The sequence below is a fragment of the Papio anubis genome, chromosome 17, assembly GCF_008728515.1.
Source record: "Papio anubis isolate 15944 chromosome 17, Panubis1.0, whole genome shotgun sequence".
In the NCBI taxonomy this organism is placed as follows: Eukaryota; Metazoa; Chordata; class Mammalia; order Primates; family Cercopithecidae; genus Papio; species Papio anubis.
In genome coordinates, this window is record NC_044992.1 from 50,748,434 (window position 1) to 50,772,429 (window position 23,996).

At 51.6% G+C, this 23,996-nt stretch overlaps 1 protein-coding gene and 1 pseudogene across 2 annotated transcripts; both read right to left on the bottom strand.

The window, feature by feature from the left end:
• Nucleotides 1-6,703: 6,703 nt before the first annotated feature.
• LOC101011393 lies at nt 6,704-8,103 on the bottom strand (annotated as a pseudogene). Its single transcript, XR_004179287.1, has one exon. The product of XR_004179287.1 is annotated as a leucine-rich repeat-containing protein 37A-like (transcript).
• LOC103878868 (leucine-rich repeat-containing protein 37A3-like) lies at nt 6,704-9,682 on the bottom strand. Its single transcript, XM_017950793.3, is given in 1 exon segment — nt 6,704-9,682. A coding segment is annotated over 1 exon segment (1,563 nt). The 5' UTR covers nt 9,674-9,682; the 3' UTR covers nt 6,704-8,110.
• Between the last annotated feature and the right edge of the window lie 14,314 nt (nt 9,683-23,996).

Sequence of the window (23,996 nt, forward strand, 5' to 3'; positions counted from 1 at the left end):
TGGCCCCCACCCAGAAGCAGACTGAGCAGTCAAGGACCATTTTGCATACCCCTATGTCTGCATGCCCAACCAATCAGGAGCACCTGTACACCTAGACCCTAGACCCTGCTCACCAAACTATCTTTGAAAAACTAATCTTCAAGTTTTGGAGGAGACTAATTTGAGTAATAACTGTTTCCTGTGTGGCCGGCCTTGTGTCAATTACTCTTTCTTTACTGCAATGCCATGGTGTCAGTGGATTGGTTTTGTCTGTGCAGCAGGCAGGAAGAACCCATCAGGTGATTACAGTACCGGCACCCCCAACCAGCTTTGGGAAGAATCCAGCCAAAAAGCTTGAGGCCTGCAGCCTCAGGGTGAGAACAAGACAAAAGGGGGATGGAGGGAGATAGACTCGCTGTGTCTCAGCTCCAGAGCAGCCCCCCAAGCTTCCCAAAGGTTTGAATCCTTCCAAGCGTTTACGCAAATCATCAAAGGGATTCCTTGAGGCAAAAGGTTTGAGTCTGCAGTTCTGAGACCCCCAAGGATGTGAGGAGAGACCCAGGCCTATCTCCTTTGGGAGGGTCCCCAAACTTGGGGGAAGGGGTACTGGATGCCAGCTGAAACCCAAACATAAAATTCTAAGGTCACCCAACCATCTGAATGGACTCCTCCTCTCCTCTCAGCAAAGGGCATTCCAAAGTTAACCTGAAAACTAGTTCAGGCCATGATGGGAAGGGGGGCCCAGCCATGCCTAATTATACCATCCCTCCTTTTGGACTTACTGTAGAACAGACTCTTTAAGTCTGATAAGAAACATTTACAGTCTATTCTCTCTGAAGCCTGTCACCTGGAGGCTTCACCTGCATGATAAAACCTTGGTCTCAACAATCCCTTATCTTAACCCAAACATTCCTTTCTGTTGATTTTAAATCTTTAGACAATAATTTAACTCTTTCCACAATTGCCAATCAGAAAATCTTTGGATCTACTTATGACCTGGAAGTCCTCCGCTTCCCCAACCCCATTACAGTTGTCCAGCCTTTCCAGACCAAACCACTCTACATGTCACATATATTATTGATGTCCTATGTTTCCCTGAAACATGTAAAACTAAGTTGTGGCCTGATCACCTTGGGCACATGTTCTCAGGATCGCCTGAAGGCTGTCATGGGCCATTGGTCATGCATAGTTGGCTCAAAATAAATCCCTTCAAATATTTTACAGAGTTTGACTCTTTTGGTTGACACACCAAGCTCAAGCAGGAAGAACCGGGCTCAAGAACTGTCTCTCTCCTTTCTCTCTGTTAGGCATGGGTGGGGAAGGGAGTGTGGTGTTAGGCATGGGGGGAAGGGAGTGTTGTGTTAGGCATGGGGGGAAGGGAGTGGGGCTGTGTGCAGAGGAAGACGTGCTTCTTACCTTGTCAGGGTCCCTGACCTGATGGCAACCTGTGGCGGGGTCTTCATAGTGACAGACACCACTGCAAGGGCAGACCGAGTGTGCAACCCCCAAAGCAGGGCTCCTCATGGGATAGATAGACTATTGGCCCCATTCCTCATCCCTACGTGCACCCACCGCTTGCCATGGTTTCCTTGTGGGTGGAGGGTACTTTCCCGCCCCCTGGCTTCGGGCTTGCCCACGTGGCTTGCACTAGCCATGGAATGAAGCAGAAACGAAAGCCTGCCAATTCCAAGCCCACGTCTGAAGATGCCTTAGGCCGTTCCGCGGGCCCCGTGCGCTTCCACCTTCACCCAGAAGGCCTTTCTGGTGCAGTCGCTGCTTCTTCAGCCTCGGCCCAGAAAGAACGCAGTCCCCTGGCCGATCCGCAGGCCTTCAGGGAGCCGCAGAGCTCAGCGGCCGGCCCAGCGTTGAAGCCCAAGCCTGCGAAAACCTTATTACAGCCGCCGTTTGGGATGGTTGATTAGGACGCGCGTTGCTGTGGCGGTAGCTCACCAACCCAATGCGTGCACCCGCTCCTTTATTAGGCTATAGGGCCAGTGGCTGCGACAGGGACCTGATACAACAGTGCGTTAAATAAGGAGATATTGAGCTCTCATGTCGTAAGTCGGTGGAGAAGTCCAGGGCTAGTGTTGGGGCTCCGGCGGGGGCTGTGGCCCCATCCGCGTGGAACCTCCCCACGGTTCGCAGGTCGCGGTCTTCGGAGCCTTCAGCCCTGCGAGCCGGAACAGTCCACAGGGCGGCGCCAGACCCTCTTCCCAACGCCATTCTTTAAAACCTCGGCTCCAACCGGTTCCACTTCTGCTTCAGGCTCAGGATTTTCACTCTTCTGGAATGGGAGTGGCCCTCCCCTGATCTTCTGGGTCGCAACAGCATCTCCCTTCCTCCAGGATCTCAGAGCCAGAGATGGGCGAGAGGTCCTGACCTCCGGGATAGGGGTGGCAGTGTCCCTGTGAAGGTGCGGTCCTGCCTCCCATCCCCAGGCTCCCGGCCTCTCCCACCCTCAGCACCCTGTTCACCTCCAGCTGAAGACGCCGGGGCACCTCTGCTTCCTCCCTGCCCTCTCTGCAGTACCGCAGAGTGAGCATAAAAGGGCTTAATATAGGCTTCACCTGTCGTGGTGGCTCGCGCCTGTAATCTCAGTAACTTGGGAGGCCAAGGCCAGAGGATCACTTGAGGCCAGGAGTTCAAAACCAGCCTGGGCAACAAGGTGAGACCCATCTCTACAAAAGAAAATAAATAAAATAGGTCCCTTTTTCTGGGAGATTGATGTAGGGAAGCAAGCGTGTGAGTTGGAAGGGAGGCATTGAGGATCAGCCATTTAAAGCAGCATACAAGGATATTCAAGGCTAGAGATCCACAGGTGTATTTTCAGAAACTGAATTTCCTGGCCAGGTGTGGTGGCTCAAGCCTGTAATCCCAACACTTTGGGAGGCCAAGGCGGGAGGATCACTTGAGGTCAGGAGTTCAAGACCAGCCTGGCCAACATGGTGAAATCCTGTTTCTACAAAAAAATAAAATAAAAATCAGCGGGGTATGGTGGTGGGTGCCTGTAATCCAAGCTACTTGGGAGGCTGAGGCAGGAGAATCACTTGAACCTGGAAGGTGAAGGTTGAGATCACACTACTGCCTGAGGCGACAGAGTGAGACTGTCTCCAATAAAAAACCCCAAAACAAACAAAGAAACCCCTGAATTTTCCTGTGGACACCTTTTCTCTGGCAACCTTTGTCAATGAGGGCTATGTTTTCTCCAATACTATATGGCCTACAGACAGCTCAGCTTTCATTCCAGTGAAAACATTCCAGAAAAAACTCCCAGTCAATCCCAGGTGTTTCTCCAATCAACTCGGGATGATTGTGTGTCACCTGCCACCCAGCTAGAGTGACACCTCTCCAGGCCTCTGACTTAGTTAGGTCTCCACCATGTGACTCCACCATAGACTCCCTGCCTTCTTCTTTTGCAAACCCTTTGACACCCAAACACCTACCAATTTCACCCCTTTCTGTGCAGCTGCCGGAAGCCCAGGAAGCACACACATCAGCTCCTCAAGTGGGGTGCTGCCAATAAAATGGAGTCACGGGATTTGGAATGTGGAAAGGAGGTAGAGTCATCCTTTCCTCCGCAGTGCATGCAGTGCTCTGGTCAGCTGGACTCCACTCCCCCACCACCAGTCACCAGCCTGGGGACCGCGCTGCAAGGGACCTCAGCAGCAGTTTCCCCCGAAGCTCTGACTTCTTCCACCCTCTGGAAATCAGCTGTGGTGTAAAGCAGCCTGAAAGCCAGGGTGCAAACCTCCTCCTCCCCAACCTTCTCACCACCTCTAGCCCTCCAGTGATAAGCACTAATTGCCTATATACAACCCCTTTGTTTGAAATAGCTAGGTAATTTCTGTTTTCCTATCTGGGGTAGTGTAACATAAGAAGAAATATATATTATTCAGCTCTAGTTCTTAACACAAAGCTCCTAAAACCTCTTTGAAATTCCTGAATCATGGGTGTTAGAGATTGTCTTTTTATTTATCATTTTCTTTTTTTCCAGATTGTTTTAATTTAAGGATACATTTCGTACATTAACTTTTTTTTTTTTGAGACAGAGTCTTGCTGTGTCCAGGCTGGAGTGCAGTGGCGCGATCTCAGCTCACTGCAAGTTCTGCCTCCCAGGTTCACGCCATTCTCCTGCCTCAGCCTCCTGAGTAACTGGGATTACATATGCCTGCCACCACATCCGGCTAATTTTTTTTTTTTTTTTTTTTTGTATTTTTTTAGTACAGATGAAGTTTCACCGTGTTAGTCAGGATGGTCTCAATCTCCTGACCTTGTGATCCACCCGCCTTGGCCTCCCAAAGTGCTGGGATTACAGGTGTGAGCCACAGCGCCCGGCCTAACTTTTTTTTTTTAACTTATGGGATACATGTGCATGTATGTTATATAGGTACACTTGTGTCACGGGTGTTTGTTGTACAGATTATTTCATCACTACCAGGTACTAAGTCTAGTACCCAGTAGTTTTTTCTGCTCCTCTCCCTCCTCCCACCCTCTACTCTCAGGTAGGCCTCAGTGTCTGTTGTTCCTTCTCTGTGATCATGAGTTCTCATCTTTTAGCTCCCACTTACGTGAGAACATACTGTATGTGGTTTCCTGCTCCTGTGTTAGTTTGCTGAAGATGATGGCCTCTAGCTCCATCCATGCTCCAGCAAAAGACCGGTCATTGTCCATATTCTAACAACAGTTAGATGTACCTGTTCAGGGGAGGAAATGATACGGAAGGGCGTGGTCCCTTTAAATGATACGGAATTGGGGAAGGAGAGTGCTGGTAGAGGAGGGTGTGGTCTCAGGCTAGGCCTCCACCCTCAGGCCTGTGCCCATGGACCTAAGTGAGGATAGGCATTTTCATTTTCCAGCCCAAATGTTGCATTTCCCAAGACCTCCCCTGGCCTGTCACACCCCCATCCTGTGCCTATAAAGACCCTGAGACACTTGCAGGCACACATACAAGGACATGGACAGGAGCAGATCAGCGGAAGAAGACACAAGCAGCTGGACATCGAGAGGGCATTGAGGGGAGCACGCTGGGCAGGCCACCAACCGCCAGAACGAGGCAAAGTTTGGCTGGGGCAGTGGGAGGATAGCCCGGGCTGCTCAGCAGCCTGGCTCCAGGGGAAAACCTTCCCACTCCACCCCCTTCTGGCTTTCCCCATCTGCTGAGAGCTACCTTCACTCAATAAAATCTTGCACTCATTCTGCAAGCCCAGGTGTGATCCAATTCTTCCGGTACACCAAGGCAAGAACCTGGGATACAGAAAGCCCTCTGTCCTGGCGACAAGGTAGAGGGTCCAGTTGAGCTGGTTAACACAAGCCGCCTATAGACGGCAAAACTAAAAGAGCACACGGTAACACATGCCCACTGGGGCTTCAGGAGCTGTAAGCATTCACCCCTAGACACTGCCATGGGATCGGAGCCCCACATCCTGCCTGTCTGTATGCTCCCCTAAAGGTTTGAGCAGCAGGGCACTGAAGAACCGAGTCACTCTACCTGTCCCACGCCCTGCAAGGGGCACAAAGGAACGTTTCTCGTTTCAATATGGTGTCCAAGAAATGGTGACATATCTCACACAGGGCCTAGGCTCAGGAGGGCTAGAGGATGAGACATTCCCCCTCCCCTGTGAACTTAAAAATGTGGCCAACAATTTTTTTAAAAGATGGCTACTCTGTAGTGCTTTAACTGGACCTATTTAGACAACGCCTTGCACACTGGAGAAGGACTATACTGTGTGAATCTAATAAGTCTACAAGACAATACTTCTCTCTTTTGGCTGCCTCCTTCCTCTCCAGGGTGATGACAACTCGGTGAGGGTGGAGATTATACGTCTCTCATCATTTCAGCAACAAGGAAATAAATTAATGATCCCAGAAGCCCCCGGTGTGCCCCTTTCCAATCATAACCCTCTCTCTATCCCTTATAGGTAACCACTATCCTGACTTTTGTAATAATATTCTTGCTTTTAAAATGAAGCTCTGGCCGGGTGCAGTGGCTCACGCCTGTAATCCCAGCACTTTGGGAGGCTGAGGTGGGTGGATCACCTGAGGTCAGGAGTTTAAGGCCAGCCTGGCCAACATGGTGAAACCCCGTCTCTACTAAAAATACAAAAATTACCCAGGCGGTAGTGGCGTGTGCCTGTAATCCCAGCTACTCAGAGGAGGCGGAGGCAGGAGAATCACTTAAACCTGGGAAACGGAGGTTGCAGTGAGCCAAGATAGCACCACTGCACTCCAGCCTGGGTGACAGAGTGAGACTCTGTCTCAAAAAAATAAATAAATAAAAATAAATAAAAATAAATAAATAAATAAATAAAATAGTTCTGCTGGGCACGGTGGCTCACACTTGTAATCACAGCATTTTGGGAGGCCAAGGCAGGAGGACTGCTTGAGCCCAGGAGTTCAAGACCAGTCTGAGCAATACAGCAGGACCTTGTCTCTAGAAAAATTTAAATATTAGCTGGGCATGTTGGTGTGCACCTGTAGTCCCAGCTACTGGAGAGGCTGAGATGGGGGGATTGCTTTAGCATGGGAGGTCCAGGCTGCAGTGAGCCGTGTTTGCACCACCGCAGACCCTTTCTCAAAAATAAATAAAATAAAATGTAATTTTACCTATTATATATCAGTCATAAATAACATAGTTTAGTTTTGCCACGTTGAACATTATATAACATTATATAAATGAAATCATATTATACATACTATTTTCTGTATCACTTCTTTCACTCAATAATTTGTACATTTAAGATGTATGTTGCTGAGCAATCACAAGCAAAAATTGGAGAAGGGGCCTAACATTAAAGGAGAATGAGGAGAAGGAAGAGTTGACCAGAAAAGGTGAAAGCAGAGTCAGTTGTCAGGATGGCTTGGGGAGATAAAGGCGGCCCAGGAAGGCGCCCAGGAAAAGGCTGCCATGTGAGGCAGGACACAGAAGACAATTGGGGAAAGGTGATTCTTACAAGATGGTGAAGGTGCCATTGTAGGTGTTGGGCTCTGGCACAGGCACTTGGCAGAGCCTCTGCTTTGGGCTGAGATCAATACACGACAGTGTCTCATCTCCGCAGGTACAGAGCTCACATATGTTGGTGCTTGTGGAGGCCTTCTGTTCCTCTGGTGCAGTTAAAGCCTTATTTTGGGCGTGACTTTCAGACTGCACCAATGAATCCTGAGTAGGTTCTAGCTCAGTATGTGGATCTCTGACTTCAGTCAGGCTTCGATGCAGAGTCTGAACCTGGTCTGGATGAGGAGCTGTAGTCTTCTCCAGGGCTGTGGAATGTCCAATCTCTATAGTGGGTTCTGAAGTGATGGCAAGCCCCGGGTCTGGAGGCTGAGTTGAGGTCTCCTCCATGGTTGGAAACGGTTTAACCTCTGTAGTAGGTTCTGTAGTTATGGTAAGCTCCAGGTCCAGAGGTTGAACTGTGACTTGAGTCAGGTGTGAATGCTGGTTCTGAACCTGGTCTGGATGTGGAAGTGTCACCTTAGGATGCTTTGGAGGAGCTATAGTCTTCTTCAGGGGTGTAGAATGTCCAACCTCCGTAGTCGGTTCTGGAGTGAGGGTAAGTCCCAGGTCCAAAGGTGGAACTGTAACGCTGGGTGACATTGGATGCTGAGCTTGATCCTGACCTGGTGTTGGAATTGTTACCTCTTGATATACTAGAAGTTGGGGTACAACTTTCTTAGGAGGCTAAGTTGGGGTCTCCTGTATGGTTGGAGAAAGTTCAACCTCCATAGTGGGTTCTGGAATGATGGTAAGCCCCAGGTCCAAAGGTTGAACTGTGACACTGGGCAATATTGAATGCTGAGCTTGATCCTGGCCTGGTGTTGGAACTGTCACCTCAAAATGAGCTGGAGGTTGAGCTGCAACCTCCTTAGGTGGCTCTGGAAGCTAAGCTGGGACCATTTGCTGGCTTGAAGATTCTACCTCCTTAGGGAGCTCTGGAGTCTGAACCGTAGCCTCCTGCTGGGTTGGAGAAGGTTCTGCCTCCATAGTGGTCTCTGGAATCTGAGCTGGAACCTCCTGCTGAGTTAGAGATGGTTCTACCTCCTGAGGGAACTCTGGAGGCAAAGATGAGACCATCTGCTGGGTCAGAGAGGGTTCTATCACCATAGGGGGCTCTGAAGACTGAGCAGAGATTGCCTGCTAGACTGGAGAGGATTCTACCTCTTTAGGTGGCTCTAAAAGCCGAGTTGGGGCCTGCTGTAGGACTGGAGATAGCTCAACCATCTCAGGTGGCTCTGATGGCTGAGCTGCTATCTCCCATTGCAGTGGAGGACTAATCTCTTCAGTGCACTTCGTGGGATGACCTGAGGCTTCCTGCTGGGTTGCAGATGGTTCAACCTCCTTAGGGGGCTCTGGTGGCTCAGCTGGGAACTCTTGCTGGACTGGAGAAGGCTCTACCTCCTTAGGGAAATCTGAAGTCTGAGCTGTGGCCTCTTGCTGGACTGGAGATTCAGTCTTTTCAGGAGAATGCAGAGGTGGGGAAGGGAGGTCAGGCTGAGCTAGAGAAAAGTCAGCCTCTTCAATAGGAATAGGAGGGTTGTCCTGCTGGACTGGAGAAGGTTCAACCTCCATAGTGACTGCTGTAAGTAGGGTAAGCTCCATATCCACATTTTTAACAGTGGTATTAGGCAAAGTTGAATTACTTCTGAATATTGAAGATAGATTTAGAGGTGAAAATATCATCTCATCATTCAATGAACTTTCAAAGTCTGAGGAGAGCTGAGTTGGAGGCTGAGTTGTGGGCTCTTGATGGATTGAACTAAGTTCATCATTTTCAGGGTTATTTAGCTGCTGAATTATAATCTCTTGCTGGTGTTTCAAATGTTGAAACTGCTCAGGGGACATTAAGGGCTGAGCTGGAGCCCCCTGTTGGGTTAACATTGCAACCTGATTAGTGAAATCTGGAGTCATGGTAACCATGTGATCCACAGGTTTAACAGTGACATTGTGAAATGTTGGAGGTCGAACTTGATCACAGCTTAGAGGGGAAACTGTTACTTCCTGATGCTCTGGAGGTTGAGCTACAACTACATTAGGGAGCTCTGGAGTCTGAGCTGGGGCCTCTTGCTGGATTAGAGAAGACTCAACCTCCTCAGGGGTCTGTGGATGCTCAACTGCAGCCTTCTGCTGGATTGGAGAGGGGTTCTCATTATTAATAGGTTCTGAAGATTGAACTGAAGTCTCCTGTTGAATTGCTAAAGGTCCAGCCTCTTCCAATGACTCTGGAAGCAGAGGTGGGCCCCCGTGCTGGATGGTGGGAGGTTCTACATCATTACCTGGCCCTGAGAGCTGAGCTGTAGCCTCCTGGTGGACTGGAGAAGTTCCCACCTCTGCAGTAGGCTCTGTTGCTATGGTGAGCTGCACATCTGGAGGCTTCACAGTGACATTGGGCAAATCTGAATGCTGAGCTTGATGGTGACCTGGAGGTGAAAGTGTGACTTCATGATGTTCTGAGGGCTAAGCTGGGGCCTCCTGCTGGGCTGGAGAAGATTCAACCTCCCCAGAAGACTCAGAAGGCTGAGCTGGCTGCTCCTGCTCACTGGGGGAAAGTTCAAGCTCCATAGGAGGACCTGGAGGCCCAGTTGCGGCCTCCTGTTGGCTTGCAGAAGGTTTCACCTTTTCTGGAGGCTGAGATGGGGCCTCCTGCTGGGCTTCGGTAGATTCTGCCTCCTTGGTAGGCTCTGAAGTTATGGTAACCTCCATATCTGCAGGTTTAACTGTAATGTTGGGGAAGTTATAATAAGCTTGATCCTCACCTGGAGGTTGAAGTATACCTCATGATTCAGTAGAGTTTGAGCTAGACTCTCCATAGAGGACTCTGGAGGCTGAGCTGGGGCCTCCTGCTGGGTCTGAGAAGGTTCAACCCCCCCAGGAAACTCAGAAGGCTGAGCTGGCTGCTTCTGCTCACTGGGGGAAGGTTCAACCTCTACAGGAGGACCTGGAGGCTCAGCTGGGGTCCCTTGCTGGGTTACAGAGGGTTTTGTCTCCTCAGGGTATTCTAGTGTCTGAGCTAGGGCCTCTAATTGGGTTGAGGAAAAGTCCACCTCCTCGGGGTGCTCTGGAGGCTGAGCAGCGGCCTGTTCCTGGTTTGATGTAAGTTCCTTACCTGGCTCTGGAGTTACCACAAGCTCCACACCCACAGGTTTGACTGTGACACTGGGCAAGCATGAGTGCTGAGTTTCACTCTAACTTTTCAATGGAACATTTACCTCATGATGTATCAATGGCGGAGCTACAGTCTCTTCAGAGGCAGGTTGCTGCTGTGCTGGGGTCTCCTGCTCTGTTGAAGAAGAGTGGACCCCCTGAAGCGACTGTGAAGGCAGAGCTGGGGCCTCCTGATGGGTTAGAGAAGGTTCTACCTCCTCAGAGAGCCATGGAATCTTCACTGGGGCTTCTTGATGGAGTGAAGAGGACTGGATGTCTTCAAGGGTCTCTGCAGTTTGAGTTTTGGGTTCTAGACGGAATTGACAAAGTCCAACTTGCTCAGGGAGTCCTGGAGGCTCATCTGGGTTCACCCAGATTTCTGGGCAGGCAGCCAGGATACAGTATATCCATACGTGAATATTCATTCTGCTGAGGTTTTGATATAAATCGGTGTGGAGTTCCAACAACGTTAGCAAGCTTCTGACGCTGAGCTAGATCTTTCTTCGTGTTCTTGGGAGAAACAATAAACTTGTCTGCTTTTGAATCCTTACTGTCTAGAGGTGGAGCAAGTATTTCATCTGCCTGATGATCTGCAGCCTGATCTAGATCTGCAGTTTGAACCTTACTTTTGAGGTGAGGAGGCTGAACTAGGGTCTGGTTCTGATCCCAGTCCAGCATTGGAACCACCTCCATAGTGGGTTCTGGAGTGATGGTAAGTCACAGGTCCAAAGGTTGAACTGTAACGCTGGGTGACATTGGATGCTGAGCATTGGAACCACCTTTGGGAGCCTTTCTTGTCCAGTCTGTCTATCATTTAGATTCTGGAGTGCAGCCAAGAACTGCTCTGGCCGGGGGGCGGGGCAGCTCTCCAGCTGAATCCATGTCCAGGAACCGAACCAAATTCTCAGTCAATTCCCGGGGTGGGGCTGACATCTGCGAGGAAGCAGAGGACCCCAGGTAATCAAAGCCCCCGGTTCTGCCAGGGGAGTAAGTGCATGGGGAGATTCCCATGGGAGATAGGATGAGCCGGAAGACCAGGGCTCAGTCGGCCGCAGGGGGTTAGAGGTCCTTGATCCACTCCAGAGGCTAAGCCTCCTTGACTAGTAGCCACAATAGTTGCCATGTGAAGAGGGGCCATGGGCCCCAGAAACGCAGCTGGGACATGACACTCCTGCACTGAGCGGGAGCCTTTCTGGCAGCCCTGAGACAAACCTGACAAACGCGCGCCCCACCCCATCCTTTATGACACCTTTATTTACGCCACCTTTACTAGGCTCGGTCCAGATCTGTCCATGTCACCAGGGCGATCTTATGTCACAATCCCGCCCAACGTCCCCTTCCCACCCTGGCCTCGCCGGAACACCCCTCCCCTTCCCTTAGCGAGGAAGGATTTGGGCCGCAGACCTGGGTGGTCCCAGGATTCCAGCAGCCTGTGGTGGTGGGGTGGGGTGGGGTGGGGTGGGGTGGGGTCGAGGCTGAGCTTCCCAAGGAAGTCACAGGACCTCCCCTCAGGATCTTCAGAAGTGCTAGTCCGGCTCCGGCAGCCTGAACTCTTCCTCCTCCAAGGTGAAATCCGAGAATACTCTTCCTTCCAGGGAGAGCAACTGACCTGCAAAATGGGCGCCAGTTCGGGTGGCAGGCACGAGGCACATTACAGTCATTTATTCCAAAATGTTGCCATTTCGCTAAACTTTCAGTATCTTTTGCTGCATGTTTGATAATGAATTCACCACCCTACTAGGTAGGGCTGCCAGGGAATAAGCAAGGACTCCACATTTTCTGTAGGAGGGGTGTTGGGGGTGGACAATTCAGTCTGGGAGAGAAGGCTTTAATCTGAGTGAAGAGCCCTTTGCACTGGCCTGGGAGGAGGCTGAACTGTCATCCTGCCTTGACTCAACACAGCCATTACCCTAGAAGTTACAGCGCCACCCTTCAGAGATCTACCCTGTGTGCACACATGGAGAAGAGGCTTAGGCTGTTAAAGTCAACATGTTAAATAATGTCCTGAAATGCGACTGTAATTAGTACACAGCTGACTTCCCCCACAGCCATTCTTACGTATTTTATTACTGTCTGGCACAATTACCAGCATGTAAACTCCAAGAAGGTGCTTCATCTTACTCCAGTGCCTAGCAGAGGCATAAGGTGCATAGTAATGGTTTTAAAGTGGAAGAGATTCCAAGATTCACTTCATTTAGGGATGGATCTATTGTTATAATCAGATTTCTGAAATCAGTGCTGACTTCCTCTCACATTTCACAGGAAGCGAGACTTCTTAAAGCTTGAGGTTTTCTTGGTGGGTTTTATTTAAATTGAATTAAAATATTTATTTTACAGGGAAAACCTTCAAAATAAAACACTTTGCAACTTTGGGGTGAAAGTTAAATAAAACACTCTAGCTCCAGATTAAGTTATCACTGAAATGAAACACTTTTGCTCCTTTTAAAAAAAAAAAAAGAACATTTCATATGTAGTAAATAACGATTGTTTTCTTTTGAGATTAATTTAGAAACTTAATCCCTATTTTTTTTTTTTTTTTTTTGAGACGGAGTCTCGCGCTGTGTCACCCAGGCTGGAGTGCAGTGGCGCGATCTCGGCTCACTGCAAGCTCCGCCTCCCAGGTTCACGCCATTCTCCCGCCTCAGCCTCCGAGTAGCTGGGACTACAGGCGCCCGCCACCACGCCCGGCTAGTTTTTTGTATTTTTAGTAGAGACGGGGTTTCACCATGTTAGCCAGGATGGTCTCGATCTCCTGACCTCGTGATCCACCCATCTCGGCCTCCCAAAGTGCTGGGATTACAGGCTTGAGCCACCGCGCCCGGCCAAAACTTAATCCCTATTTAAGAGCTTTCATATGCAGTTATGCGTTGCCTGCCATGTGAGGAGCTTGAGAAAAGTGTCATTAGGTGATTTTACCATTGTGCTAACATCATAGCGTATACTTACACAAACCTAGGTGGTGTAGCCTACAGCACACCTAGGCTATATGGGATGGCCTAGGACTCCTAGGCTACAAACCTGTACCATATGTTACTGTTGTTAGGTTTTGAAGAAAAAGCAAGGGTTAAAGAAAGACACACACACAGAAAGAGGTCAGCTCAACAGCAAATGCAGGTTTTACGTCCAGCATAAACCCTACCGAAGTGGGAGACTAGCTTAATGCCAGAGCCCACCACTGCTTACAGGCTGGGGCAATGGATAGGTAAGGGGCAGAGGGGTCTGGGCAGTAGGGCTTGCTGCCTGGCAGGACACTGATGAGATGTTCCCATCATGAGGTGGTTCTGGCCCTTGTTCCAGCAGGATGTCATCATGGTGTTCCTTGGATCTTTGTCCAGCAAGATATGACAAGCATGCTTCTTTTTTTTTTTTTTTTTTTTTTTTTGAGATGGAGTCTCACTCTGTCACCCAGGCTGGAGTGCAGTGGCGTGATCTCGGCCCACTGCAACCTCCACCTCCCAGGTCCAAGCGATTCTCCTACCTCAGCCTCCTGAGTAGCTGGGATTACAGGCGCGCACCACCATACCCAGCTAATTTTTGTGTTTTCAGTAGAGATGGGGTTTCGCCATGTTGGCCAGGCTGATCTCGAACTCCTGACCTCAAGTGATCTGCCCGCCTCAGCCTCCGGCAATGCTGGGATTACAGGTGTGAGCCGCCGTGCCAGGCCAGGGATGTTTCTTTAGTTGGGCTTTGTCTGCCCTGTGGTCAGGTGGTTAGGTAGGATGTTTCTCACCGCCTGAACCTCTGTGAAATGTTTCACTTTGACCGAGGTCTGCAAAATAGCAGGGAGCTTACAACATGGTACAGTTTGGACTAACATTTTTGCCTTTTACTTTAATATAAAAGGAAGAGGGGTGTTGTTGATTGGCTGCTTCCTTCTGAATAGGGGCGCTGTACTCAGCATTTGGGTTTCGAAGCAGTGGGCATTCCACTTCAGAGTTGTTTTCCTTGAGGTGCTGATACTGGACTTGCTGGAGGGGAATGATAGTATTCATGTGTTTCTGGGTGGTTGCCTGAACAACGGAGTTCAGCCTTTGGGAGATAAAGCAGGATATGAAGGTGAGTACACATGAGTCAACTGTTAGTATTAGGAGGCAGAAAATTAGGGGTCCTCCAACCGGCTATCCTGGTACCAAGTGTAGCAGAGATGTTTAGTCCTGCTAACGGGAATGAAGCGTACAGCCCGCTTGCTGTGTGGGGTGGGGGGAGGAAATAGGCATTACTAAAGGAACCTGAATCTGAATAGCTTGGTTGTTAGGCAAAACGTTAATGTTTGGAGATTGAAACACTAGGGTGCATGTTCCTGACCAAGTGCAGCCTAGGGAATTCTGGCACTCTCTAGATGTCAGAGGTCATAATCAAGGATGACGCCTTTAGTTAGACAAACCAACTTTGAGCCTCCACTCTATACTATAGGGGAGTCCCAGACAAGAACACAGCTTGAGCTGGGCGTGGTGGCTCACACCTATAATCCCAACACTCTGGGAGGCTGAGGTGGGTGGACACTTGAGGTCAGGAGTTCGAGACCAGCCTGGCCAACATGGTGAAACCCTGTCTCTACTAAAAATACAAATATTAGCCAGGCATGGTGGCCCGCGCCTGTAGTCCAGCTACTCAGGAGGCTGAGGCAGAAGAACTGCTTGAACCTGGGAGGCAGAGGTTACAGTGAGCAGAGATCGTGACACTGCACTCCAGCCTGGACCACACAGTGAGGCTCTGTCTCAAAAACAAGTAGTAATAATAATAATGTGTTATATATCATATCATATGACATATAATGTAGCTATGATGATATAACAATCATAGCTGGCCGGGCGCGGTGGCTCAAGCCTGTAATCCCAGCACTTTGGGAGGCCGAGATGGGCGGATCACAAGGTCAGGAGATCGAGACCATCCTGGCTAACACGGTGAAACCCCGTCTCTACTAAAAAATACAAAAAACTAGCCGGGCAAGGTGGCGGGTGCCTGTAGTCCCAGCTACTCGGGAGGCTGAGGCAGGAGAATGGCGTGAACCCGGGAGGCGGAGCTTGCAGTGAGCTGAGATCCGGCCACTGCACTCCAGCCTGGGCGACAGAGCGAGACTCCATCTCAAAAAACAACAACAACAAAAAAAAACAATCATAGCTATTATTCTTAAAACGGCATTTGAGGCAGGTCTTGAAGGATATAAAGCTTCATTGGCCAAAATTTCCATCACTCCCTGCTTGTTCTCCCCTCTGTCAATCAGCTGCCACCAGGGAGGTCCAATTTCTGAAACACAGGAATTGTGTGAGCAGAAGTCACCGTTCACACCAGCCCTCAGTGTGAGGAGGAGGACATTTGAGGGCAAGGTAGCTGCAGCCCCCAAGCTGCCCTCCACACTGGAAGCCAGTCAAGGTGTGGCCTCTTCAGCTACAGTTGACATCCAGTTCTGCTCTGGACCTGCGAAGGCTCTGAGGGCTTCCTGCCAGGCTGCAGGGAGGGGTTTGGGTGTAGAGCTGGTGGACTGGAAAATTACCCATTTGCCCCCGGATTAATGATTAACGGGTCCCTGCCCTCACCCTGTCTGGGAGAGGAGCCCAGGGCCAGGCTGGCCAGGGGGAGCCCGATAGCATCTGTCTCTGCTCGGAGGTTTCGGAGATATGCTCCATGGTGGGCTGACTGCACCTGATGAGTGTGGAATCTACGGGTGATTTCTGAGGGCACCTGGGGCCTGGCCAGGCCACATACCCTCCAGTGAGGCTTCCAACTCCTGGGGCATACAGAGAGGGCGTGGCATCCAGTCAGACGTCCTGATTAAGGCAGGTGGCTCCAAACAGGAGAGCTGTGCCCTTGGCTCAGAGGAACGTGGGCTTCTCTGACCCCTCCTGGCTTGACCACAGGACTTACCTTGACCAGTGGCACATCAGCAACAAAAGTGCCACATCTAAGCAGGATGTGGCACCTTAAGAGCTACTGCAGCCAGGCGCGGTGGCTCACACCTGTAAGCCCAGCAATTTGGGAGGCCAAGGCAGGTGGATGACAAGGTCAGATTGAGACCATCCTGGCCAACATGGTGAAATCCCATCTCTACTGAAAATACAAAAATTAACCGGGCGTGGTGGCACGCACCTGTAGTCCCAGCTACTCGGGAGACTGAGGGAGGAGAATCATTTGAACCTAAGGTTCAAGTGGAGGCAGAGGTTGCAGTTAGTGGAGATCAAGCCACTGAACTCCAGCCTGGCAACAGAGCAAGAGTCCGTCTCAAATGAACAAACAAACAAACAAAAGGAGCCGTTGCCTGGTTCTACCTTTGCTTTGCTTTTCTCTTTTTTTTTTTTTTTTTTTTTTTTTGAGACAGGGTTTCACTCGGTTGCTTAGGCTGGAGTTCAGCCACATAATCTCTGCTCACTGCAGCCTCCACCTCCTGGGCTCAAACTATCCTCCTGCCTCAGCCTCCCAAGTAGCTGGGACTACAGGTTTGTGCCACCATGCCTGGCTAATTTTCGTATTTTTAGTAGAGATGGGGTTTCGCTATGTTGTCTAGGCTGGTCTCAAACTCCTGGACTCAAGCAATCATCCTGCCTTGGCCTCCCAAAGTGCTGGGATTACAGGCGTGAGCCACCGCACCCAGCCTACCTTAGCTCTTTTACTGTGGCTATGAGGCCAGGATGTCCCAGAACAAGGTTACTTCTTTTGGGGTGGGCCCTGGAATGACGTATATTCCACCCACACTGGGGGCACCCAAGGAGGCCCCATTCCCTTCACCTGCCCCTCACCACCATCCCCAAGGCTCACCCGCCTCCCTCCTCTCGCCCTCTCCTGCCTGACCAGGCGGGAGGTCCTGATGCCCTTCCCAGGACTGGGCACTGCGGCGGCCCCAGCACAGGGCAGGGCCCACCTGAAGCAGTGTGACCTGCTGAAGTTGTCCTGGCGGCAGAAGTAACTCTGTGGGAGGAAGCCTAGCCTGGCTGAGACCCTGTGGGACACCGTGCACCTCAGCCTGGAGTGCCAGTTCCAGTTCCGGCAGGAGCGCTGGAACTACAGCTTGGAGGGCAGGACGGGCCTGCTCAAGTAAGGTGGGGAGGTGGGCTATGGGAGGAGGAGGGCTGGTGGGGGCGGGGGAAGAAGGCTTCTGGGAGAAGGAGGCTGGGAGAGGCCGCCTTTTCCTCTCCCCTGGCACCTGTGCCCAGACCACACTGCCCTTGCTACCCTAGCACAGTTCCAAATGAGAAGAGTCCTGGGAGTTAATGAGAGACAGTTGAAGACCAGGTGTGGCCCAGCCTCAGGTTTAGGGGAGGAGAGGAGCAAGAAAGATCCAAGAGAGGAGGAGACAGCCCATTCCTGGAGGAGCCCACAGATGAGATGGGGGTCCCCCAGTTACCTTCCTCTGCTTCTTCACACACACACGCAAAACAAGGCACATGAAGACATGAGGACAGGCGGCAGCTGGTTCCAGGCCCGACGACATGAGCCAGGCCATGCATTTGTTCACTCCTTTATCTGTCCCTTTGTTCATCACATCCATTGATCCATCAGTCCCTCCCTCCCTTTCACTCTCGTTTTACCTCTCTCCCTTCTTCCTGCCTCCCTCCCATTTCCACCCACCCACTAAGCATCCATGGAGGCCCACAGTGAGCCAGGCACTGTGCTAGATGCTGGAGGTTCAGAGCTGAACAAGACCTCAGCTGCCCTCAGGAAGCATGCAGTCTAGAAGGGAGAACACAGGTCACCAAGGAGAAAGGGCTTTGATGGGACATTAAAAAAAAAAAAAATGCAGTGATGCTGTATAGGGCAGCCATGCCCCTCCTAGGCCAGCTGCTCTCCACGGTCAGCATCCGAGCTAATGGCCTCTCTCTGTGTCTCTTATGGGACGTCACCAGCACCCAGATGCACTGGAGGACAGGTAGGAAGTAGTGAGCCGGCAGCTTTGGGCCACACCCAGCAGAGAGGAGGGCAGTAGTCCTGGAGTGGGTGGGATGGTCAGTCTGGGGCAAGTCAGCCAGGAAACTCAAGGTCACTCTGTCATTGGGTCTATTCCACAGTGGGTAGCAGAGAATGATATTTGAGAACCATCATGCCTCACAGGAAGCCCACGGGGCTTATCTCAGGGGCCTCAGAAATAGGCTGGTCCAAATGGTCACACACTGACTTGGGGTCAAAATGGCAAGTTTAGCCCCAGCTGTGCCGGCACCAGGTGTCTGAGTAGCTTCTCTTTGCATCAGTGTTCTTCTCTGAAAAGTGGAGGCCATAGCCCCTGGCCTGCTGCACTCTGGGAATTTGGGCACATACTCCACAGTGAATTTGGAAGTTCCATTTAAGTGGGAACTTGCAGTCAGAGTTTAAGAGGCAGTTGACAGGGAGACCCACCCAGAGCTGTGTCCTCAAGCCACATTCACTCATCCTGCCCATTGCAGGGCTGCCACCTCCTGCCCTCAGAGAGCAGCAGGCAGCCTCTGAGCTGCTTCCTTTCCTCTCTTCCCCCTTTCCTCCCTCCCCGTATCCCTCTACAGTTCCTGGAATGAGTAAGGGAGTCTGGAAGAGCTAGGGCCTGAGAGCCTCCAGTGCCTGCAGAAGAGTCTGGGTTTGTATGGGCAGCCAAGGCTGCAAGGGACACATGGTTTGAGCTCTTGGGGGAGGGGAGCTCTTGAGCTCTTCAGCACTGGGCTGTGACTAATGGGGATAAGGAATAGCCTGTGTGCTGGTATTTAGGGTACATTGATCCCCAGATATCTCCTCCCACCTGTATTATGGAAATTTATCACGGGACTCTCATTTCTTTTTCTAGAGATTCTTGCCTCCATAGAAATGCGGTCCTGGTCTCACTTGGCTACTGAGTCATCCCATAAACTTCAGTGACATTGACATTGAATTTCTCACCCCCACTCAGAGCAGGGTTGGTTTGTATATTTGTTTGCTGTTGTTTTCAGACAGGGTCTTGCTGTCACCCAGGCTGGAGTGCAGTGGCACGATCCTGGCTCACTGCAGCCTAAATTTCCCAGGATCAAGCAATCCTCCCACCTCAGCCTCCCCAATACCTGGGACCACAGGCATACTCAAACTTTTGGGTTCAAGTGATCCTCCCACCTCAGCCTCCCAAAGTGCTGGAATTACAGGCATGAGCCACCATGCCTGGCCAAGGGCAAGTTTTAATAAGAAGAGGCCAGAAGATGAGACACTTTTGGGACAAGTAGAGATGGGAGGAAGGGTTCTTTTAGGGCCAGGTATGGTGGCTCGCACCTGTAATCCCAGCACTTTGGGAGGCCGAGGTGGGTGGATCACGAGGTCAGGAGTTCAAGACCAGCCTGGCCAAGATGGTGAAATCCCATCTCTACTAAAAATACAAAAATTAGTAGGGCACGGTGGCAGGCACCTGTAATCCCAGCTACTCAGGAGGCTGAGGCAGGAGAATCGCTTGAACCTGCGTGGCAGGGGCTGCAGTGAGCTGAGATCGCACTATTGCACTCCAGTCTGGGCGATAGGGTGAGACTCCATCTCCAAAAAAAAAGGTTGGAGGGGGTTCTTCTATGAGTGGAGGGGCTCACGCCTGTTAATCACCTAGCATGTGCCGGGAGCTGCCCAGAGGCTAAGCTACATCTCCCAACTCCATCTTCACAACAGTCCTATGCCAGGATGCAACCAGCTCCATTTCACAGATGAGGATGTGGAGGCTCAGGGGAGATAATGTCCCCTAATCAAGGTCACACAGTCAGGAGGGAGTGAAGTCAGGATTCTCATCCAGAAGTCCCTGCTCTTCCTACTGTGCCCCTTCTGGGGTTGGGGTAGGCACGAAGAATTGGCACACATTTTACAACTTGCCCCAGAAAAGCAGCAATATTGAGGAGGTAGAGGGTTCCTGACAGGCCACACAGCTGAGGCTCTGTGGCCTGAGGCAGCCAAGGCCTAAGCCCATTATCCAAGCAGCCAAGACCCACCGCCCTCCAGAAGGCTCAGCAGGTCACGCCTCAGGGGCTCCAAAATGGTCAGGCAGGCTGAGAAAATCTCCAGGCTGTGCAGCGGGGCCTGCAATCCTGAAACCAGAAACTGCAACTCCACCCCCTCCCCATGGCAGCAGGCCTAGGGGCAGGGAATAGGGATGCTGGGACCCCAAAGCAGCCCTGCAGGGGAAGGAGGCAAAGGTACCTTGGATCTAGCCAGATGGGGAGGGGTATCTGGTCTCAGCATAACCCCCTTCCAAACTCTGACAGTAACCCCTGGGAAAAGCACAGTCCCCTCTCAACCCCAGAGCAAAAAGTTACCTGACACCCCAGGCCTCCCTGCCTCTGCCACCCACACTTCTGGGCCCCCGGCAGGGACTGTGACCTGGTCAGAACAGCTGGTAGCCCATGTGCTTCCACCCCCACCTTCTCTCTGTTCTGGACTTTCAGGTCATGACACAGGGAGGAAAAGAAGACTATGCTGGGAGTGGAGCCTCAGAGGAAAAGGGGGCATGGATGCTTAGGAATATAAAGGGCCTCAGGTCCGGGCCAGTGACGCTCTGCTGAGCTCCTCTGCACCTGCCCAGCACCATGGTAATGTCTGGTGGCCAAGTCTGGGCCCGCATCAGCTGTATTCTCTAGGAGCTTGGGGATGGGGCCTGGCACCAAGGGCCCCTCCTCAGGCCCACTAAGGGCATGAAGGAGATAGGCCAAGGCAGCCTCATCTGCCATTCTGAGGGCCAGGATAGCTACTACGGCTTCTTATTCCTGCTTGGGGTGATGGTGATGAGGGGAGTTCCTGGTTAAAAGAGGGCTGAGGGGCTTAGGAGCTCTGGGGGTGTGCATCATGTTTATGGGCACCATAGTCTGTGAATCATTGTGTGTTGCAGGCACAAAATTCTCTGTGCATTGGGTGTGTGAATCCTCAGACTGGCTTTCCTCTGTGTAACTGTTAGTCATTCATTTAATATGTACTATTGAGTATCTACTAAGTGCCAGGCACTGTTCTAGGTGCTTGTAATCCATCAATAGACAAAATAGGCGAAGAGCCCAGCTGTAATTAATGATGCTTACATTGAGGGAGGATATGCTGCTGGGAAGGGACTCAGACAACAAATATAGTAAGTACAGAATATAGTAAGTTAGAATGCAGGCCGGGTGTGGCAGCTCATACCTGTAATCCCAGAACTCTGGGAGGTGAGGCGGGAGGATCTCATGAGGCCAGGAGTTTGAGATCAGCCTGAGCTACATAGCAAGACTCCATCTCTACAAAAAATTAAAATTTAGCTGGGCATGGTTGTATGCACCTGTAGACCCAGCTACTTGGGAGGCCAAAGCAAAAGGATGGCCTGAGCCCAGGAGTTTGATGCTGTAGTGAGCTATGATCCCGACACTATATTCCAGCCTGGAAAGCAAAAGGAGGCCTTGTCTTAAAAAAAAAAAAAAAAAAAAAAAAAGAAAAGAAAAAGAAAATAAAAAACAGTGCAAAAATAAAGCAAGAAAAAGATACAGAAAGATGAGGGGTTGGGTTGCAATATTATGTTATTTATTTACTTTTTAAATTGTAGAGATGGGCTGTCTGTCTTTTGCCCAAGCTAGTCTCGAACTCATGGGCTCAAGCAGTCCTCCCACCTTGGCCTCCCAAAGTGCTGGGATTACAGGCATGTAATCCCACTGCGCCCGACTGGGTTGCAATTTTAAATAGGGGTGCAGGGTAGGACCCATTTAAAAGGTGGGATTTTGAGCTAATGCTTACAAGGGGAGACAGAGCTGGCCCATGAGGATGTTTGGAGGAAGAGTCTTCCAGGCAGAGAACAGAGTGACTGTCATTTTGCAGGAACAGCAGGGAGAAAAGAGGGGAACAAGCAAGGAGTTTGTGGGAGAGAGGTCGGTGAGGTTAAGGAGCTGACCAATGGCTTTATGCCATCCTCATGCGTCCACCTTAGGGTGTGTCTCCCCGTTCATTTTTTTTTTTTTTCTTTTTCTTTTCTTTTTTTTTTTTTTTTAAAGAGGAAGTCTGGCTCTGTTGGGCAGACTGGAGTACAGTGGCCTAATCTCAGCTCACTAAAACCTCCACCTCCCGGGTTTCAGCAATTCTCCTGCCTCAGCCCCCCGAGTAGCTGGGATTACAGGCGCCCACCACCACGCCTGGCTAATTTTTGCATTTTTAGTAAAGACAGGATTTCGCCATGTTGGCCAGGCTGGTCTTGAACTCCTGACCTCAGGTGATCCGCCCGCCTCGGCTCCCCAAAGTGCTGGGATTCCAGGCGTGAGCCACAGCACCTCGATGTTCTGCCTGCATCACAGGGCGTGTCCAGGTGTGCATCATTGCTCCGGGCACCAGGATGTTCCTTATGGCGTCTGTGCACTGGTGTGTGTCCCAGAAATAGACACGTCCTTCGGTCTGAGCACCCCTGCACCCCAGGCTTCCCACCGCACGGCACACCTGCAAGCTCCGGTCCGGGCGCCGCGCTGACCCCAGTCCCGGCATCACCTGACCGCCCGCGACTCTGTCTGCCCCGCCCCCTCCAGACGCCGGCTCTGCGTTGCGTATTCGCTCTGGCCATAGTGGGCCTTGTGTCGCTGCTGCTGCAGCCCGAGGGTGCCTTGGGCGAGGAGCTGCAAGTGCCGCAGCCCAGGGCCGCCAGTTGGCTGAACTTAGGCTCCTTCAAGAAGTACATGGGGAAGCTCTTCAACAGCAGGTGGGCCGGCGGAGGGTGTGAGGTAGGGAGGAAAGCGGGAGGCGGAGGGGTGGGGGGGGGGGCGGGGGGGGGGGACACGGACCCCACCAGGCACCCCCACGCACATCGCAGCCCGAGCTGGGCTCGGGGAGCAGCCTCATGACTGCAAAGACTTGTTCCCAGCCCGAAGAAATCTAAAAACCACAAGAAAACTGCGAACGCCACGAACGCCTCCCCATCGAAAGGCACGAAATACCCTCCATGGACCACCACGAACCCCCAGTGGCTGAATACCTCGGAACCCCGACCACCGACCTCCTCCCGGGGCCCCAGGTAGGACAGCCTGGACGCTGGGCACCGAGCCAGGGGCCTCGGGACTGGGGGAAGCTTGGGTGATAGCGAGAGGAAGCTCCTGGGGGCGGGCATTCGGGGGGAGACAGCGCCCCGGCGGGGGAGCTTTGTTCTCCAGGCTGGGCCTTGGCCTCCAGACGCCTCTCTCCCACCAACCCCTTTATATTGAGAGGGGCCTCAACCCCTCCTCATCCCCTCAGTGGAAACAATAAAGACAAATTTCTGTTGCTTCAGTGACTTCTGTGGGCCTGGGGTCAGGGAGGGACCAGTCCATTGGAGAGGAAGGGGGACTCTGGAGTTTCTGCTGTGGGTAACCCATCTACCTTCCTCCACGTCACCCATACATGGCCTTGTGGGCCTGGCCCTCCACCCCGTGGTAGAGACACAGATACAGGTCCTGGAGAAGACACTTACTGCCCCAGTAGTCCTGCACAGATGGCACCAGTGTGGGGGCTCTAACCCAGAGGGAGAGCAGAGGTGAGAGAAGAAACCTCAAAGGAGGGGCTTCAGCTAGACACACCCCAACTCCCACCTGGCTCAAGTTTCTACCAAACAGCCCAGCTTGGGCTGTCAGAGTTGGCACAGGAACAAGAAGAGGTGCCTTTGCCCCTCAGCGTGCAGAGTATAGGGGGCCGCCTTTGCCTCCTGGACTTCTAAGTCCTTCTGGGGTGAGCAGAGCAGGAGAAAGGGTGGAGCCTGGCCAGGGCCTGTCCCTGAGAAGCTGGGTGTGAGGGTAGCTCTCTCTTCTGGGGGCTCCCATGGCCATCAGAGAGATCTGGTGGGGGAAGAGCCCCCTGCCCTGATCCTATCCTCACATCCAGGTATGTCTCCAGGGTGTGAACCCCTGGCCCTAAGAAGTATCCACTCCTCTCCCCATTCACCACCCATCCCCTTAAGCTGCCAGAGAAAATGCTGGGACTTCAGACTCCCTCTCCCAGACCCAAACCGTTCTCTTGC